The sequence below is a fragment of the Ambystoma mexicanum genome, chromosome 10 (assembly GCF_040938575.1).
Source record: "Ambystoma mexicanum isolate Mex_15411 chromosome 10, UKY_AmexF1_1, whole genome shotgun sequence".
NCBI lineage: Eukaryota > Metazoa > Chordata > Amphibia > Caudata > Ambystomatidae > Ambystoma > Ambystoma mexicanum.
In genome coordinates, this window is record NC_090932.1 from 729,826,908 (window position 1) to 729,845,896 (window position 18,989).

Consider the following 18,989-nt stretch of genomic DNA (forward strand, 5'->3'; position numbering starts at 1 on the left):
TCTTTTGGAGAAAATAGGCCACAATCAATGCTTCGGTTTCTACAGACTACATCCCAATCGTTGGCCATAACATGTGCTACGGACTTAGTAAATGTCCTTTTCATATGAAGCTATGTCACAGATACTGGTGGGTACTCAGAGGAAACCGGCAAGGCTGGAAATTCCAGGATGACGGCAGGGGTTCCCATTTTCAAGCAAGAGTTCCTTATTGGGACAGATATTAATTATATGCTACAACATCATTAGTACTGCCAGCGACGAGTAGGCTCATGTTCTATTAATGGCCAAGTGCGTTGTCTTTGATCTATGAATAGATATCCCATAAATGATGACAGTCTACAAGGCTCTAATTAGCCGGCGCACTCACTTCTGAAGTGAGATCAGTCCATCCTCACCAAGAAACTGACCAACCCAGTAAGAAATTGAACCCTCATCAAACCAGTACACTTAGGGCATGGAGACATAATAGCTAACCTTATAGGTTGTGAAGATGGGCTGCACTTGTTCAGTCTTGTGGTTTTTCAGGTCCTCCAGGGTCATTACTGAACCATTGCTCTTCAGCAGTTGCACGATAGCCTCCGCAATCCGACCTTCATAGAATCCTTTCTTCCCCGATTTTGACAGCTCCTGAAAAAGTAACGCAATTTAGCTTAAATATTATGTTTAGCCCTTTTTATAACACACAGTGCAGTGGTTTTATAGTGCATATCGTAGAGGATATGTGTTCTACTTGTACATTTTTTTCTATGCGTGCCCTACTTGTAGTGACTGCTGGCCACAGCCTGCAACCATGTCCATTGATCACTGTGCCCGCAGGAAAGTATCCCCTAAACTCAGGGACTGGTGCTAGGCATAGAGAACCTAGTAGAAGGTAGTGGCCAGTGGGCACGGTGCCCAAGCCATGGCCCCAGGTCACGCCCGGGCTCCATAACTCCATCCGTCAACTCCTCATTCATGAATGCTTTCAATCAACCAAACGATTTTTGTCCCACCTGTCTGCAAACATTTTCCATAAGATTATTAAAAGACCAATGATTTTGGGTCTCACTCTGCTGTCCAAACCTCATTACCCGAATATTATCTAAAATGGAAGGCCTCTTCCACAGAGCTATGCACTTTGCAGCGGCTATTTAGCAAAGAAACCTCACTTATCTAGAAGGGTGATGTGCACAAAAACAAATCCACATTATTCCTGCAATAAGCAAAATTTGGGAAATGTTTGTGTTACGCGTGGCCCCCCATTTGCCTAGAAGTCCCTATCCATCATACTCAGCACCAAATCCTAATTTATATCTTCTGAAAGAAGGGGAAACATGTATATAAGCTCCCACTGAAGAAGCAAATTAAGTTGTAGGATTTCTGCTTGACACGGCATCAGTACTTAATTTGTGGTGGTGTTTGCCAGGGCTGAGCCCTGGCACTTATATCTGAGCCCTGGCACTTATTGTCTCAGACTCAATGCCAACGGTTCACAACATAATACAGTTGTATTATGTTGTGAACAGTTAGCAACTTTCTTTTTTTAACTGTCATTCAGTCTTAGTCACACAACATGCAACAACAGTCTGAGCCACACCGGTGATGTTGTGCTAGTTATTGGGTTTCATGACCAATCCTGGGGTTTAGGGTGCCAGTGCTGGGAGATGTTGGTGGTCATGCCAGCACACTGCCATATTTGGCCTCGCTGACTAGCAGCACTGGTGCAGAAGGGTGGGTGGCTTTGGTGTGTGGTGCGCGCCACCATGGTACCAGGTGCAGCTCATTAGTTCAGGAGCCAGGCTGACGACATGCAAATGTAGATGTGCCAGTTTTAGTAGGACTCTCGCTTTGCTGGGCCTCTGCAGCTGGGACTACTAAGTGTGCACGTCCAGGTCCTGGAATATATTTGGGCACTGGCACATACTGATTTACAAATTAAGCACTGCACGGCATGACGTTCATAACACAGGACTGGCAGTATGCACTTTACAAATATCAAATAACAATATATTCAAATGTGTTCATTTGAACTTGCTCTTCATTGATGTAATTAATGTTGACGTAATTCTTGACCTATAAAGCGCTCATCTGTTCATACGTTTGTTAAGTTATTATGCTTCAATGGAGAAAAAACACGAAGCAAATACAATCCAACACTCCAATGGTGCTCAACGTGTCTGACATGAGTAAAGAACATTTATAGGAAAAAACTACAGTTGAGGGGTTTGCAAAAGTGGCCATGTTTCGGCCTTATTGACTGCTAGAGTTACGTAACAGTAAATGTGAACTTATTTGGCAATGTGATTGGGAATGCAAAAGCTTTTTTAAGAATAGGCAGATTGTTAGGTCTTATCAGACTGTTTGTTTTACTGAGCAGCCTTGTTTTGTGAGACTGATTTGCAAGGAAATCACCAGTGTAAAGATTTTAAATAGCAAGTAACATGTGCACCGACTACTTAAAAAAACACGTTAAAAATGAATAAAAACCGAAATGCCTATTTGTAAAGAAAGATGCCAAGGGTCTTGTTCTTCAAAACATATGATGGGATAATTGTATGTGAGATAAAAACCTCTGTTGGTTTTCCTCTAGCAGTAGTGAATAATACATGCGCCATAAAACCGTGCCCTGTACCAGGCTGTCCGCTGGCACAAACGGTTAATGATTAACACAAGATTAGATAGGAAGTTCCTGCCGAACAGGTCAATGAACCTGGACTCATTTTCTTCTTAAGGGAGCACCCGCACAGCAGGCATGCGGTGCAAGTCCCTTGTGTCGACAGCAGCACCTGTATCATCTATGTGCGTAAAACAGGTAACCGCTAGCCGTCACAAATGAGATTATCAATAACTCATCATAGAGTCATTAATGATCTGGGTTCAAACTCACACTGAGGTCTCTGGCGATGCCCTACCCATACTGTGCAATGGCAGCCACTGATAAGAACATTCCGGCCATCATTACCATAGATTTGTATGAGCTGGGCATTCCAGCCATCATTACCATAGATTTGTATGAGCTGGGCATTCCAGCTATCATTACCAAAGATTTGTATGAGCTGGGCATTCCAGCCATCATTACCATAGATTTGTATGAGCTGGGCCTGCTTCTTAGCGTTGGGGGAGAAAGCAAGCACGCACGGACCGGAGGAATCCAGACTATGTGGAATTCTGTGTGGATACACTTTCAGTTTCCCACCTCGATCAGGAAACCCTAAGGGGATTTTCTGGTCCAGAGTTTTCACACCCTTTCCCTATGTAAGGGCTCATTTAAGAATGGGGCAGATGGGGCGAAATCCAAATTAAACATTTTCCAGAGGCATTCTTTTGGCTTACTGCACAAAACACCCAGACTTGCCTATAGTGGAAAATGTCTCTTTAATGTGACAGGCCAAAGCTTACAAATAACCACTTACCTGGCTCCCATGGCCTTACAGACTAACAAAATATTTTAACAACCAATTAATAATTCAACACTTTCATTTGTCTCAACAAATAAATAATGAAATAGTTCCACTTCCTCCCTAATTATCCCTTGGTCCCAAATTTCTTCTTACCACTTCTCAAGACATCCCGCTTTCTCCCCGGGGCCATGCTCCTCCAGGTTCAATACCTGTTCCCCGGGGGTAGCCCGTTTGTGCAAACAGCACCACCCCCATCCTTTCCCGCTCTATTCCCCATTGTGCTTCCCTCCCCCACATCTAAAGGAGCCATGCCCCCGGCAATCAAACAACTTCAAAACCCATAAAACTCCCTTCTACACCAAACTCCACCTCCCTATGACCTGCAGCCAGTCTGACCTGCCACATCAGCAACAGAAATTTTACATCACAACTTCCCCAACTAATGCCCCAACCTGTCACACAAAAACTGCCCAAAAACCAATAAGCACCTTAACCAGAGACTAACAAACCCATGACAATATGAAAAGTGGGATAACCAGAACCGAGACTAAATTAAAAGGAACCCCTCCCTAGAAATTAAAACCAGTTGCCTGACAGAGAATTAAAAGGGGTGGAAGGGCGGGGTGAAACTCACATCCCGTCGCCTGCTCCCGAACCTTCCCTGACCCCTTAATTACCCCGCAGGGCGCTCTATGCGCAGGCCAGCTCGCTGGCCTATGCAGCGCCAAAATCACCCCAGGGGGAAATGCTTTGCGTTCCCCACTGGGGCCCCCTTTTGGCTTACTGCACAAAACACCCAGACTCGCTTATAGTGGAAAAGGTCGCTTTAATGTGACAGGCCAAAGCTTACAAATAACCGCTTACATGGCTCCCATGGCCTTACAGACTAACAAAATATTGTAACAACCAATTAATAATTCAACACTTAAATTTTTCCCAACAAATGAATAATTAAATTGTTCCACTTCCTCCCTAACGATCCCTTGGTCCCAACCGTCTTCTTACCACTTCTCAAGGCGTCCCGCTTTCTCCCCAGGGCCATGCCCCTCTAGGTTCAATACCTGTTCCCCCGGGGTAGCCTGTTTGTGCAAACAGCACCACCCCCATCCTTTCCCGTGCTATTCCCCCATTGTGCTTCCCTCCACCACATTTAAAGGGCACATGCCCCCGGCAACAGAAAAAAACCCCACTGAGGTGTTCTTTCTGCCTCACCCCTACCATTTCTTTCTACTTCAAACTCCTGCTATCTCTTCCACCTGCAAGGTCAAATCCGCTAGATAATAAATATTCCCGAAAACTGAGAAATGGACACCATGCTCTCTGAAGGTCATGAAGCCTTTATAAACTATTTCTTTGTGTTCCAAAACCTTATCCGCCACTGAGGCTCAAAATTTTACCAACTCTCTATTTATTCCCTTCCTCGCCCTCTCTATTCCACCCTCACTTCTCGCTCCCCTCCAAACTCTCTGCGGCAACACCTTAGTCCACACTACACATGCTTGGGGCCACATTTCCCGGATCCATACCAAATCCCTTTTCATTTTATTTTTTTAAGAAGAGCCACACCTGTATCTCTTACCAGGTCATTTTCCCCTGCATAAATGATCACCCCCTTTGTAGACCCATAGCGTTCCCTCACCCCGCCCACATAGGCAGCAGCTGATCCCATCGAAGCCCCCCTAAACCGGACCATCTTACCAATGCCACTTTTTAGCTGCAACCCAATTGCCTGCCAAAGACCCTTTTCTCTGCCTCCTTCCCCGCCCACTTAACAATAGAGTGGCCCACAAACCAAATCTGCTGCATTTCCCCCGACCTCCGCGCAGCATCTGAAAAAGAAATTACAATGTCACTTTCCATTCACGACCACCTCACCACATTCCGCCCTCCCCTAGACCCCTGACCATATTTCAAACAGCCCCTTTACCCAAGCCCTAATATACCCTTTGTAGTTCCCAGACCTCCACCGTCCTAAAGTCTTCACCTTATCAACCAATAAGCCCAACCAGCTACTTCCAGGTGCCTTACCCATCCTAAATCAATGAGTTTCACACTCCTCCACCTTTCCCACACCGCTACTAACATCTTCCTCATTCAACCCATCCTCACTTGGCCATCTCCTTATTTCTTCTACAGAAACACCCCTGGTCCTCTCCTACCTGTCCCCCTATACTTCGCACCTTTAACACCCATCCTTTAAACAAATGCACCTACTCCCACCTAGACCCCCTTTCTCCTCTATCCTATTACCCTCCTGCTCACCCTTGCCCCCCACCTTCCCTCACCTTCCTACTATGGCCCCGTGTTGCCCACCCTGCACCGGGGGCCCACGTGCACCCCCGTCCATGCAGGCCCTTTTCCTCATTACTCCTCTCCGCCGCTGCACCAGGGGCCAAACCTGTGCCCCCGTCCATGCAGTCCAATCCATATAACTTACTCTTCCAGTCCCTTGTGTCACGTTACCCCATTTTTTCCACCTGCACCAGGGGCCCTAGTGCACCCCCGTCCATGCAGTCCCATCTCATCATTTCCCCCTGCTGCACCTGGGGCGCTCCCGCACCCCCATCCCTGCAGTCACCTCTCTTCCTTCCCCCCAGCTGCACCAAAGTTCAAATGAGCTAAATTCCTCCCGTGCTGTGCACCCTATCCTGTGCCCTGTCTCCTTGCGAACCGGGGCTACTACCGCACGCTCAAAGTTGCAATATCCTCTTAACCTCCGTCAGTCTCTCCGTATTTACTCTGTGCCCTAATAACCCTCTCCCATCCCCCTAAAGCTTTCTCACCTTGTCGTGCAGCAAGCATGAGGTCTTCGCCACCGTTGTCCATGCCCTCCAAACGACGGCCACTACCCTTTAACATTTTCACAGTTGCATCCCCCCTACGGCCCTCTCCGCCCTACCTAAGCGTCTTCCTCCTCACCCCTTTCCTACCCCTTTGGGATCGCCCCCAAAACCTCTCACCAAACTTTGTGCCCCCCCTCCTTTTCGGATAAACTGAGCCCGACCTACAGGCACCCCCCCGCTTTAACTGGCATGCAGTCCTTCCCCCCCACCTCCTTGCCCCGCTCCTCGCCCTCTCCCACTGTCCCCTGCCTGAAAACAATATGCGATCGGATGCCGACCCGCACACCTGCTGCACTCCTGTTTAAATTTGCACATCATCCTTGTGCAGCCTTCTTTATTCAAAGCCCAACATGCTGCTGAGGGCTGACTCCTGCCTCCTACCCCCGTCCCTTCCGGGGAAGGGCGACCAAGAAAGGGCCGGTAAGGCAAGGGTAAGCCGCTTGCCGTGTGTACCGTTGGAGCTGGCCTCGTCGGCACCATCCATTGCAACCAGAGATCCTTATCTATCTCCCCCCAAACCGCATGACTGTCCTCCGCCAACCTTGCTCTGAACTCATCATAAGGCGCCCAAGCGAAGCCCCCAAAACTTGTAAATGCCTTTCTAATCACATCATGTATTTCAGCAGAGCCACGCATCGCTCCGGAAATTTCTTGCAATAGACACTGGCGTAGATAATAAATGCTGAGGTCCAATTTTCAATTGTCACTGGGACCTTTGGGCGCGAGGCCAGTTCTTTCTCCTCTTCCTTAGAACCCTCCTTTGCTCTCATTTCCATATGAAGCAGCTTAAAAACATCCACAAATTCCCCATGCCTGAATCTTATTCTTAGTTGCTGCCATCAAGTGTGCTCCCAAAGGTGTTGTGATGCCCATGTATGGTAGCTTTTTCTCCTTGCCCTTCACTTCAACCTCTTTTTCCTTTGAAACCTGTACCTCGAGTGCCAATGGCTCAATCCCCTTGTCCGTTTGTACCTCCACCGAGCAATTTTCCCTTTCTCCCACCAAGGCTCCAATAGCCTGTACACCAATCACTCTCTCCTCACCCCATGCAAACCAAACCCTTCAATTCTTGCCCCCATTCTCATGTCCCCCCTCTGCCATGCAGTTGACCAGTCCCTATCCCGCCCATCTCTTTCAGCCCTGCCATCGCCCGTCTGCAGCCTGACCTCCGCTCCGATGCTCCTCATCTCCTTCCTTACTGGGCTCCTGCTGCAGGGACAAAACATGTCAGCAGTCTCACCCAGCCAATCATTCCCCTGACCCCTTGCCCACCAACCCCTTTGCTCCTCTCTTTCACAATCCCTACTAAAACCCCTTCTCACCCTCCCCCTTCTCCTTACTGACCTATATCCTTCATCCCCCCCTTTGCCCCAGATATTCCTCCATCCCATCTTCCTCACCCCTGAAATACCATTGCTGCTGCAAACACATGCTCATGCCAAGTAGATCCTCTTCTTGTGAGCGCAGGGCGTCCACCCTGCCAATCCTTTGGCGTCTTTTCGGCAGGGCTGCAGAAACCCCTTCCTCTCCTCCACCCTGTGGTCTTCCTCGCTAGGGGGCGTGCTGTGCCCTCTAGACTGTCCTTGCGCAGTTCGAGGAGGGGCCGTTCCTAAACCCTTTCCATATTCATCGTCTGCAACAGCAGGGGCTGCTCTGTGCCCTCCACCTGAAATTCTCCTAGCCGGGGGGGACCTCTCTATCATCCTCCCACCTGCACTGTTCTGCATACATTTTCCACCCTTGCCCCTCTGCCCCGTCACCCCTCTCTGCACCCCGTCACCTCCGCCTTCCTGCCCCACCCCACCTGCCCCTTTTTGCAAACTCCTGAAGTACCCAATCTCCGCCTGGTCATCCTGCCCCAGATCCATATCCGCCCCCTCACCCAAATGCACCCCCCCTCTGGATGCTCTCCTGTCTCCCTCCTCAGCTTCCTACCCCGGATTCCCAGACCTCCCCTGTACCGCCGCAGGGCTGCAAGCCACCACAGCTGCGAGAGCACCATCAGCCGCTGCTCTCCGCTGCGGCCTACCCCCCCATCTACCTCTCCCGTGACCTCAACCACCTCCCCTTCCAGCTGGCCTTTGAATGCCCTGCTAATAATCTCCAAAGCTTCCCTAAGGGCCCTAGCATCCACCAGACCCTTCTTTTCTGCTCCCAGCCCCACCATCCTGTTTGAGCAGTGCTAATGCGCACCTACGCAACGCCCCGCTGAACTACCTAACTAGTACCAAGCTTTTTCCCCCTACCAAGCGCTGGGCAATCTGAGTAACCTGAAGCTGACCATAGACCGACAATGGCCCCTAGAAATAATCCGACCACGCTTGTAATAGAAACAGGAAGGCTGCCAAAGTTACCTGGCCCGCCAAAATAATGTATTGTTCCTATAATCTCCTCTTATTTAATTTGTGTCCCAACCTGACAAGCCCACCAGAGCCATAAAGAAGGCCAATATCCTCTAGTACAATTCCCTTCAACTAATAGCTAAAGACAGCAGTCTCTCACAGATAAACATGATATTTAAATCTGATTATTATTTTTTTTATATATATCCTTCCCTAAATGTGGAAGTCTGGAAAGATGCCCCTTGCAGCTATCTGGTCCACCAAAATTGCACCCCTGTTAGGAAAGATTTTTTAATTGTGGGTAATTTTCCTTCCATGTGGCAACCCCTAAACTTTTTGCTGTTGTTTTCACCATGATCTAGACTTTGCCATAGAAGTGCAGGCTTCTGCCGCACTCCTCTGGGCTTTCACTCCATTCTTACGGGGAAACTGACATGCCCTTAAGACAGTCAGTACCGGGAAACGTTGTTTTCCGTAGTTTCTTTATCATGTTGCAGCTTTCGTGCAACATGGCACAAGAGGGCACTGTAAGCTAAGTTACTGCTCTCTTGGGTCTCTAGTCTTCTACAGGCCCTAGATATTCTCTTTGGATTGTAAATGAACGGTGCAAGTGAATCACGGACGGGATTGGTGGCAGCGATCGTTTCTTGTGTTTTTGAGCTCCTTTTGGCGTTTTAAGCGTGTTTCTGGCGCTTAGCCCAAAATGGTGGCCTGGCTCCCAAAATGGCCAGACCACGAGGCTCTTTGTCCTGTCGATCTCCTGAGTTCTCACAAACAAAGGAATACAGGAGCCAAGTATCCTGCAACCACGAGGCTGAACCGAGGAATCGCTGGTGACCCGCTGAAGGACTGCTCCTCTGCACTGCTGTCGCTTTGTGAAACCCTTTCTACCTCTGATCGAACAAGAAGGCCTGTACTGGTACTTCGACCCTTGGAATAGTGGGAACAACTATTCTCGGCATATTCACCATCTCCTGCACGTAAGCCTTCGGAAGTGTCTCTGGGCCATCCAGCAGACTGACCAGCCTACCCACGAGTCTTGCTCTGTAACCGCCGTCAGGTTGTGTTGTATTACGAGTCCTTGTCACTCTCACACGATTCGTACACTTGGCATTCCCAGGTCTGAAGTGAGTAGTGTACATTTGGCTGAAATACACACGGCCGCTCCGTTGCCCTGCTGTGGTAACAAACTGCGCGGGTTCACTGCGTTTGGGACGCCCTCAACTCAAGTTCTGCTGCTGCAGAATCTACACGACGACGAGCCGTCCCCTGCTCCTATCTGAACCTGCCAGCACTGAAACTGACGCGGAGAAGCCTGGGTCTGCTTGCATCGGGGACCGGTGAGTAGCATTGCTAGGAACTGGTCGCCCCCCTGCAGGAGCCCATAGCTTTTCCCCGCTGTGTCTAACAGCACGCCTTTCCGTACTCGCACTCTGCTTCTGCCCACAGTGGAGGCTGCGCTTGAGTCGCGGAGCTCTGTTCATCTTCATTGGTTCACTGAACTAAACTGCCTGATTCCCTCGAAGAGGCTCCCCTTTTTGCCCGTTGGCACCAGCGTGTGCAGGTACTTTTGAGCACAAGGCTCCACTCTTCGTAGGGCTTGGACTTCCATTTAGTTAGGTGCCTCTGAAGGCGGACTGGGTCTAATTATTATTCACACTGCCTGTTTTCCTCCCCATCTAGGTGGTCTACACATTTTGTGCGTCTAACTCGTTAGACTCGTTTGTATTTGTATATATATTGTATTGGTTTGGTATGTGTTGGTTTACTGGAGTTTTATTGTGATTTCTCGCTACGGTCAATGTTACAAAGGCCTTGTAATAAATGTGTATATATTTTAAATATAACACCTGCTTGGAGTAATTTGTAAGTGTCCTTGCTTTGTGTGCTCATTGCAGGCTTTCAGTCACCCTCACCCCTCTTGAAACCTAGTCTTGACCGCCGCGATCGCTACCCTGATTGGTCTGGCTTGTCCAGAGGTTACCCTGTTCCAAGAAACTAGGCTGGCCTTCTGAACCTCTGCCCCTCCAGGACAGAGTTCAGAAATCTGTCTTAACAAATTGGTGTACAGCGGTCAGATACGACTAAAGGTGTCCAGTGTTGCACACGAGCAAAGGCATTTCAAGTTATTCCTACCAGGACAGGTAGTGAATTGTCGTAGTATAACTTTTAAAAGGCCATAGTCCTTTCTAACAGTATGGAAACAAATACCCTGTTAACTTTAAATGCTTCTAAATCCGAAACATTGAAAAAGATGTGTGCGGAGAGAGGTGTCTCCTCTCAAGGCACCAAATTGGATATGATCCAAAGAATCGTGGCGTGGCAAGAAGCGCAGCTTGACGCTATAACTTCTGAGGACCGTGCAGAAGGAGGTGGGGCTGCTCTCACTGGTAGAACCGACGGTTCTGCCGCTGCACTGATCCACCGCGACCACGAGGAAAGGGAGGATGAGATGTCTAATGTTTCCTCTGCCAGTGTCGATGGGGAGGCCATGCTTGAATTCAAGAAGCAAGAGCTGCGGTTTAGGCAGAAGGAGCTTGAGTTCAACATAACCAAACTAAGAATCGAACAGGCCGAAAAACAGAAAGACAGGGATCACCAGTTGGAACTGGCCAAGCTTCAGGTTGCAAATGGATCCAAGGGTCCTGGACATGGGTCTGGGGCCTCCTCTCATCCACGGTTTCCAAAAGATCTGCTCAGTGTGTATGAGGAAAAGAATGACATTATGGACTGGCTGAATACTTTTGAGTATGCATGTGAGGTTCAACAAGTTGACAATGCTGATAAAATTGCCTGGTTACTCAGCAGACTGCCCCATTCTGGCTGTAGTGCCATTATGGAAATGTCAAAGGCTGAGCGAGCAGATTTTGCAATGTTAAAGCAAACTCTCATTTTAAAGTTTGGAAAGACTCCTGCCCAATATTTAAAACGATTCCGAGAGTATAAGAAAAAAGAAGGTGGTACTTGGGTATCTTATGTAACCCAATCCTTAAAAAACTTGACTGGCTGGATCGAAGGTTATAAGGTTTCTACCTTTGAAGGCATGATAAGTCTTGTCATGCTGGAACATATTTTTGCATCTTCTTCCCCGGAGCTTAAGCAGCATTTGGCCGATTCTTAGGAGATAGATCCTAAGAAGCTGGCCATTGCCGCAGATTTATGGGTGTCACATCGAGTGTCCCATAAGGACAAAACTCATCCTGGTAAGCAGGAGGAAGGGAAAAAGTCCAAAGATAAGGAGGGTGGAGAATCTGATAAACCTTCTTCTCAAAAGGGCCATAAAAAGAAAAATAAGGGTAAGACACAAGAGAACTCACAGGGTAGTGGAGGTCAGACTCCGAAACAGAACTCTGGTTACAGTAAGCCTCCCTATGTAAACAGACCCAAAGGATCTTGTTTTGCTTGTGCAGCAACTGACCACGTGAAGGGGGATCCCCGGTGTAAGGTTAGACCTTTGGGGGTCCACTCCGCTAATCTGGCCTTCTCCTCCTACGAGGAAGAAGAGATTACAGGAGCATCCTTCTCCTCAGACTCCTTCCCCAGCGGGATAGAAGCTGAGGTAGTTTTAGTTTCCCTAGGTTCCTGGGAGCCTAAAGTCGCAGAGGCTTATGCTAGGATTCCAGATAATACCAAGCGCTACTTTAAAGACAGTGTGCTGATCAATGGAGTGGATACTCCAGCTCTTAGGGATAGTGGGTGCAGTCGAACTGTAGTGGATTCTACCTTGGTAGACTCAGAGGAAGTTGCCAGAGCTACTCTGATGCCCACTAAGTTGGCTGACGGCCCACCTCGCATGTTCCCAGTAATACCTGTAAATCTTACTTTAAATGGTACAGCATTCAGGATTCCAGTGAGCATTCAGAGAAACGTTCCAGGAAAGGTCTTGTTAGGCAATGATCTCAGAGCTTTAGGGCTCGTAGGAGACACTGCCGACAGACCCTGCACACGGTCTCAAACACGGGCAGCATTGGCCAAGACCAATATGCCGCCCCAGCCGAAGGGGAAATCCAAGGCGAAAGGAGTAAGCAAGTCAAGACGAAGGAAAGAGAACATTCCCCCGAGCTTGCCTACCACTGCGGTGGAGGAAGTTGGTCAATCGCCCGGGCCTGACGAGGAGGTGGCGATGCCTGAAGTATTTGACCCCAACGACCATCCGGAACTAAAAGACTTGTTAGTAGAAGGTGGTCCTGACAGGGAAGAATTCAGTAAAGGCCAACGTGAGTGCCCATCTCTGGAAGGCCTAAGGAGACAGGCCTGCTCCCAGCTTGAGGGTGAACCTCCTGGGACGCATCAGATTTATTGGGAAGGTGGACTCCTGTATAGTAAGCCCACAGAGTCTACAGAAGGAGACCATAGGAGATTGGTGGTTCCCCTTGCTGTAAGACCCTTCCTCCTGAAGCTGGCGCATGAAGTACCCCTTGCTGGTCACCTTGGTATTAGGAGGACCAAGCAAAGGTTATCCATGCACTTCTACTGGCCCAAGATGGGAGTGCAATTAGAAAGTCACTGCAGGAGTTGTGCCTCCTGCCAATTATCTGGTAAGAGTGGCTCAACAATCCAAGCTCCATTGGTACCACTCCCAGTGGTGGGAATACCATTCAAAAGGGGAGGGATTGACATCGTTGGTCCCCTTGACCCGCAGACATCCTCAGGCAATAGGTTTATCTTGGTGCTAGCCGACTATGCCACCAGATATCCTGAGGCCATCCCATTGAAAACTGTAACTGCCAAGTCAGTTGCAAAAGCGTTACTTGGCATTTTTACTAGGGTTGGCTTCCCTAAAGAAGTTGTGTCTGACAGAGGCAGCAACTTTATGTCAAAGTATATGCAGGCTATGTGGAAAGAATGTGGGGTCACCTACAAGTTCTCTTCTGCATACCACCCCCAGACCAATGGTCTGGTGGAACGTTTCAACAGAACGATAAAGAGCATGATTGGGGCTCTGGAAGAACCTCAGAGAAGAAAATGGGATCTTATTTTACCATGCTTACTGTTTGCCTACTGAGAGGTACCGCAGGAGGGTGTTGGCTTCAGCCCCTTCGAACTTCTGTTCGGTCATCCTGTACCGGGACCCTTAGCCATAGTCAAAGAGGGATGGGAGATGCCCACTCCCCCTGTTACTACCAACGTAGTAGATTATGTGCTGGGGCTCAGAAAATGGATGGTACTTCTGATGGGCTTGGCTAGTGATAAATTGAAAGCAGGACAAGCGCTGGTGAAACATTGGTACGACCAGAAAGCTTCCCTCATCAACTTTACACCTGGTCAGAAAGTCCTGATCATGAATCCCATAAGGCCTCGAGCTTTACAGGACAAATGGTCAGGCCCTTACACAGTGGTGGAGCCCCTGGGTGAGGTTAACTATTTAGTGGTCCTTGGAAGGCCTTGACAGGCTCCAAAAGTGTTCCACGTAAATAGGCTGAAGGCTTTCGTCCCAAGAGTCGAAATCACAGCACTGCTACTGGATTCAGATGTTGAGGAAGAGGAGTCTGAACCTCTCCCCGACCTGTTCCAAAGCGGTCCTTCAGATAGCTCCTTTGAGGGTGTCCGAGTGGCCCCTCACCTGACTTATAATCAGCAGGCTGAGGTGAAAAGTTTGCTTAGGCAGTTTTCCCCCCTGTTTTCACAGTCGCCTGGTTTGACACCTTGGTGCAAACATAACATAGACATGGGAGACAGTGTACCTACCAAAAGTAGGGGATACAGGATGTCAGACAAAGTACGGTCTTACATTAAGACCAAGGTCAACAAGATGTTAGACCTTGGGGTGATTGAACCCTCTAGTAGTCCTTGGTCCAGCCCTGTGGTTTTGGTTCCAAAAGCAGGCACTTCTGAATTGAGGTTCTGCGTGGATTACAGGGCTCTGAATGCTGTCACCAAGACAGATGCACACCCCTTGCCTCAAACAGATGAGCTGGTGGATACTTTGGGTGCCTCCAAGTACCTCAGCAGGTTTGACCTCACTGCTGGCTATTGGCAAATAAATTTAGCAGAACATGCCAAGGAGAAGAAAGCGTTTTCTACTCCAGACAGCCTTTACCAATTCAGGGTAATGCCGTTCGGGTTGAAAAATGCACCTGCCACTTTCCAGAGGCTTGTGAATCATGTGTTGAATGGGTTGGACGAATTCGGTCTTGCATATCTGGATGATATAGCAGTTTTCAGTGCCACCTGGGAAGACCATTTGAAACACCTTCGGATTGTGCTCCAGGCTCTTCAGAAAGCACACTTGACCATAAAGGCTAGTAAATGCCAGATTGGACAAGGCTCAGTGGTTTACCTTGGACATGAAGTAGGTGGAGTGAGGATACAGCCTCTTCCCAGTAAAGTACAAGCAGTACAAGACTGGCCTACCCCCACCACACAGACCCAAGTGAGAGCCTTCTTAGGACTCCAGGGGTATTACCGCAACTTCGTGGCACACTATGGCACCATAGCTGCCCCTCTGACTGCCCTCACCACTCCGAAGAAACCCAAGAAGATAACTTGGACCGACGAGTGTGAGAAGGCCTTCACTGGCTTAAAAGACTCCTTGTGCCAGGCCCCTGTCCTCAGGGCCCCTGATTATCAAAGACCTTTTATTGTGCAGACGGACGCCTCTGACACTGGGATAGGAGCTGTACTATCGCAAGTAGATGAGAAGGATAAGGAACACACTATTGGTTTTATTAGTCGCCAGCTTAAGGACAGAGAGCTCAGATGGTCCACAGTGGAGAAAGAATGTTTCTCTGTTGTGTGGGCCCTACGGAAGCTGAGGCCCTACCTCTATGGGACCCACTTCACTGTGCAAACTGACCATAAGCCCTTAAAGTGGCTAATGAACATGAAGGGAGAGAATCCAAAGTTGCTTAGGTGGTCCATAAGTCTACAAGGCTTCAACTTCACTATTGAGCATAGGCCAGGTGTCCAACATAGCAATGCTGATGGGTTGTCCAGAATGTTTAACCAACCTGAACACAAGACTCATCCAGGGGTGGATTAGTTCCCCCTGTCCATAGTCTGGGAGGGGCGAGTGTTAGGAAAGATTTCTTAATTGTGGGTAATTTTCCTTCCATGTGGCAACCCCTAAACTTTTTGCTGTTGTTTTCACCATGATCTAGACTTTGCCAGAGAAGTGCAGCCTTCTGCCGCACTCCTCTGGGCTTTCGCTCCATTCTTACGGGGAAACTGACATGCCCTTAAGACAGTCAGTACCGGGAATCGTTGTTTTCTGTAGTTTCTTTATCATGTTGTAGCTTTCGTGCAACATGGCACAAGAGGGCACTGTAAGCTAAGTTACTGCTCTCTTGGGTCTCTAGTCTTCTATAGGCCCTAGATACTCTCTTTGGATTGTAAATGAACAGTGCAAGTGAATCACGGACGGGATTGGTGGCAGCGATCGTTTCTTGTGTTTTTGAGCTCCATTTGGCGTTTTAAGCGCGTTTTTTGCGCTTAGACCAAAATGGTGGCCTGGCTCCCAAAATGGCCAGACCACGAGGCTCTTTGTCCTGTCCGCTGACTGTCTTGCCCCCTTCACCTCTCCCAGGTCGAGCCGACCCAGGGCCTTCCTTATTTGGGCATGTACTTTCCCGCGAAACACAGATGCTTTCACGGGCTTCTACAGGCCTGGTGTGTGCCTCCAGGATGGGGGCTGGGATGTCTGGTCCCAATACACATCCTGGGCGCCAGAGAGTCTAGGGTGGTGTGAATGCCTGGGACCCCCGTGGTCCGTGATGAGGTCCACAGATGGTGTGAGTGTTTTATGAGCGGATCTCCCATTGGGTCCCCTCCGTTTTGGCGCGAAGGGAACCGTGGATAAGAGGGGGCTTGAAACGCCACTACCATGTCGATCTCCTGAGTTCTCACGAACAAAGGAATACAGGAGCCAAGTATCCTGCAACCACGAGGCTGAACCGAGGAATCAATGGTGACCCGCTGAAGGACTGCTCCTCTGCACTGCTGTCGCTTTGTGAAACCCTTTCTACCTCTGATCGAACGAGAAGGCCTGTACTGGTACTTCGACCCTTGGAATAGTGGGAACAACTATTCTCGGCATCTTCACCATCTCCTGCACGTAAGCCTTCGGAAGTGTCTATGGGCCATCCAGCAGACTGACCAGCCTACCCAGGAGTCTTGCTCTGTAACCGCCGTCAGGTTGTGTTGTATTACAAGTCCTTGTCACTCTCACACGATTCGTACACTTGCCATTCCCAGGTCTGAAGTGAGTAGTGTACATTTGGCTGAAATACACACGGCCGCTCCGTTGCCCTGCTGTGGTAACAAACTGCGCGGGTTCACTGAGTTTGGGACGTCCTCAACTCAACTTCTGCTGCTGCGGAATCTACATGACAACGAGACGTCCCCAGCTTCTATCTGAACCTGCCAGCACTGAAACTGACGCAGAGAAGCCTGGGTCTGCTTGCATCGAGGACCGGTGAGTAGCATCGCTAGGAACTGGTCGCCCTCCTGCAGGAGCCCATAGCTTTTCCCTGCTGTGTCTAACAGCACGCCTTTCCGTACTCGCGCTCTGCTTCTGCCCACAGTGGAGGCTGCGCTTGAGTCGCAGAGCTCTGTTCATCTTCATTGGTTCACCGAACTAAACTGCCTGATTCCCTCGAAGAGACTCCCCTTTTTGCCCGTTGGCACCAGCGTGTGCAGGTACTTTTGAGCACAAGGCTCCACTCTTCGTAGGGCTTGGACTTCCATTTAGTTAGGTGCTTCTGAAGGCGGACTGGGTCTAATTATTATTCACACTGCCTGTTTTCCTCCCCATCTTGGTGGTCTACACATTTCGTGCGTCTAACTCGTTAGACTCGTTTGTATTTGTATATATATTGTATTGGTTTGGTATGTGTTGGTTTACTGGAGTTTTATTGTGATTTCTCACTACGGTCAATGTTACAAGGCCTTGTAATAAATGTGTATATATTTTTAATATAACACCTGCTTAGAGTAATTTGTAAGTGTCCTTGCTTTGTGTGCTCATTGCGGGCTTTCAGTCACCCTCACCCCTCTTGAGACCTAGTCTTGACCGCCGCGATCGCTACCCTTATTGGTCTGGCTTGTCCAGAGGTTACCCTGTTCCAAGAAACTAGGCTGGCCTTCTGAACCTCTGCCCCTCCAGGACAGAGTTCAGAAATCCATCTTAACACCCCTGACCCCACTTATCTGTCCAGTACCAAAATACGGTACAATTTTCAGCTAAAACCGCCACCTGTAGGCGTGCCTCAGTCACCGTATGCCCAGTACAGCTAATTCACTTCCCTACAGCGTGCGGCCCCTTTAAGAATATTAACCTGCCTCTCTGGCTGAGACTGGCTACCGCACTGCTGAGACTAAGAGCCTGCCGACAGAGCTCGCGTGCAAGCGGAACAAACCGCTGCTACACCCTCTCGAGGGCAAATCAAATACCAGGCTCCCCCCCCTAGAAACCATGCAAAAACGCGCCCGGACCAAACGAACTGAACTCGCTGGTGCCAACAAACCGAAGGGGAAGCTGCTCCCCACTCACCCACGGGCACCCCGCTAAAACCCCCGCACCAGCCAAACAACGTACTACTCGAGGTAGAGAGGTTGTCTTATGTACGGCACCTCCAATTATATATATCTTCTTTTTTTTATTGAACTTACTAAATAAACCTACCCGCCTTCCTCTCTAACTAATCTAACCTTGCCTCACCTACAAAAACGAAAAATACGCGAACCCAGGCGCAGGGAAGGCTTGGGCACAGGCGACCAGGTCAAACTCACGTCCCAACCGTCGCCTGCTCCCGAACCTTCCCTGACCCCTTAAATAACCCAGAGGGCGCTCTATGCGCAAGCCAGCTCGCTGCCCTGTGCAGCGCCAAAATCACCCCGGGGGGAAATACTTTGCATTCCCCCGGGCCCCCACATCTGCATCCGCTTCAGTCAGAATGTGGCAAACAGACAGAGTCAATATCAAGATGACAACTCAGGCCAAACCCTCAAGAATCTGTTCAAATTCAAATTCGAATTTAATGAAAAAAAATCTGCCAATAACATTGGTTAATATTAAGGCAAACTACCACGCAGGCCCAAATAAGGCTGGGAAACTATTGGCAAGATACTTAAAAGTAAAAAGAGAAAGAACAAAAATGTACTCACTCAAAATTGAGAAATGGGAATCCCTCACTGAGAACGGGGAAGCAGCACATGTTTCTACTGATTTCTACAGTTCTCTTTACTCCTACCACTTTAGACTCTCCAAACATACAGACAGCAGACCTGTTTCATTTCGTATTCTGTTAAATAGGACAAGTAAAATGGACCTCGAATTCCCGAATACCCCATCACAAAAGTAACCTCAACTATGAAAAGTGGGAAAGCGCCAGGTCCAGATGGCTACCTAGTGGAGTTGCACCAGTTCTTCCTGAACTGTCGTTCTCCTAAGTTACTAAAATGATGTGAACATTTAGCAACAATGC

At 48.9% G+C, this 18,989-nt stretch overlaps 1 protein-coding gene across 4 annotated transcripts in view; it reads right to left on the reverse strand.

The window, feature by feature from the left end:
• LOC138491689 (glutathione hydrolase-like YwrD proenzyme) overlaps positions 1–18,989 on the reverse strand; it is an 846,074-nt gene that overhangs the window by 249,582 nt on the left and 577,503 nt on the right. For all 4 annotated transcript variants that reach the window (XM_069618367.1, XM_069618368.1, XM_069618365.1 and 1 more), the window contains one exon: positions 475–627. In XM_069618367.1, coding sequence (XP_069474468.1) covers positions 475–627 — 153 coding nt within the window. The remainder of the gene's footprint in view (positions 1–474; positions 628–18,989) is intronic.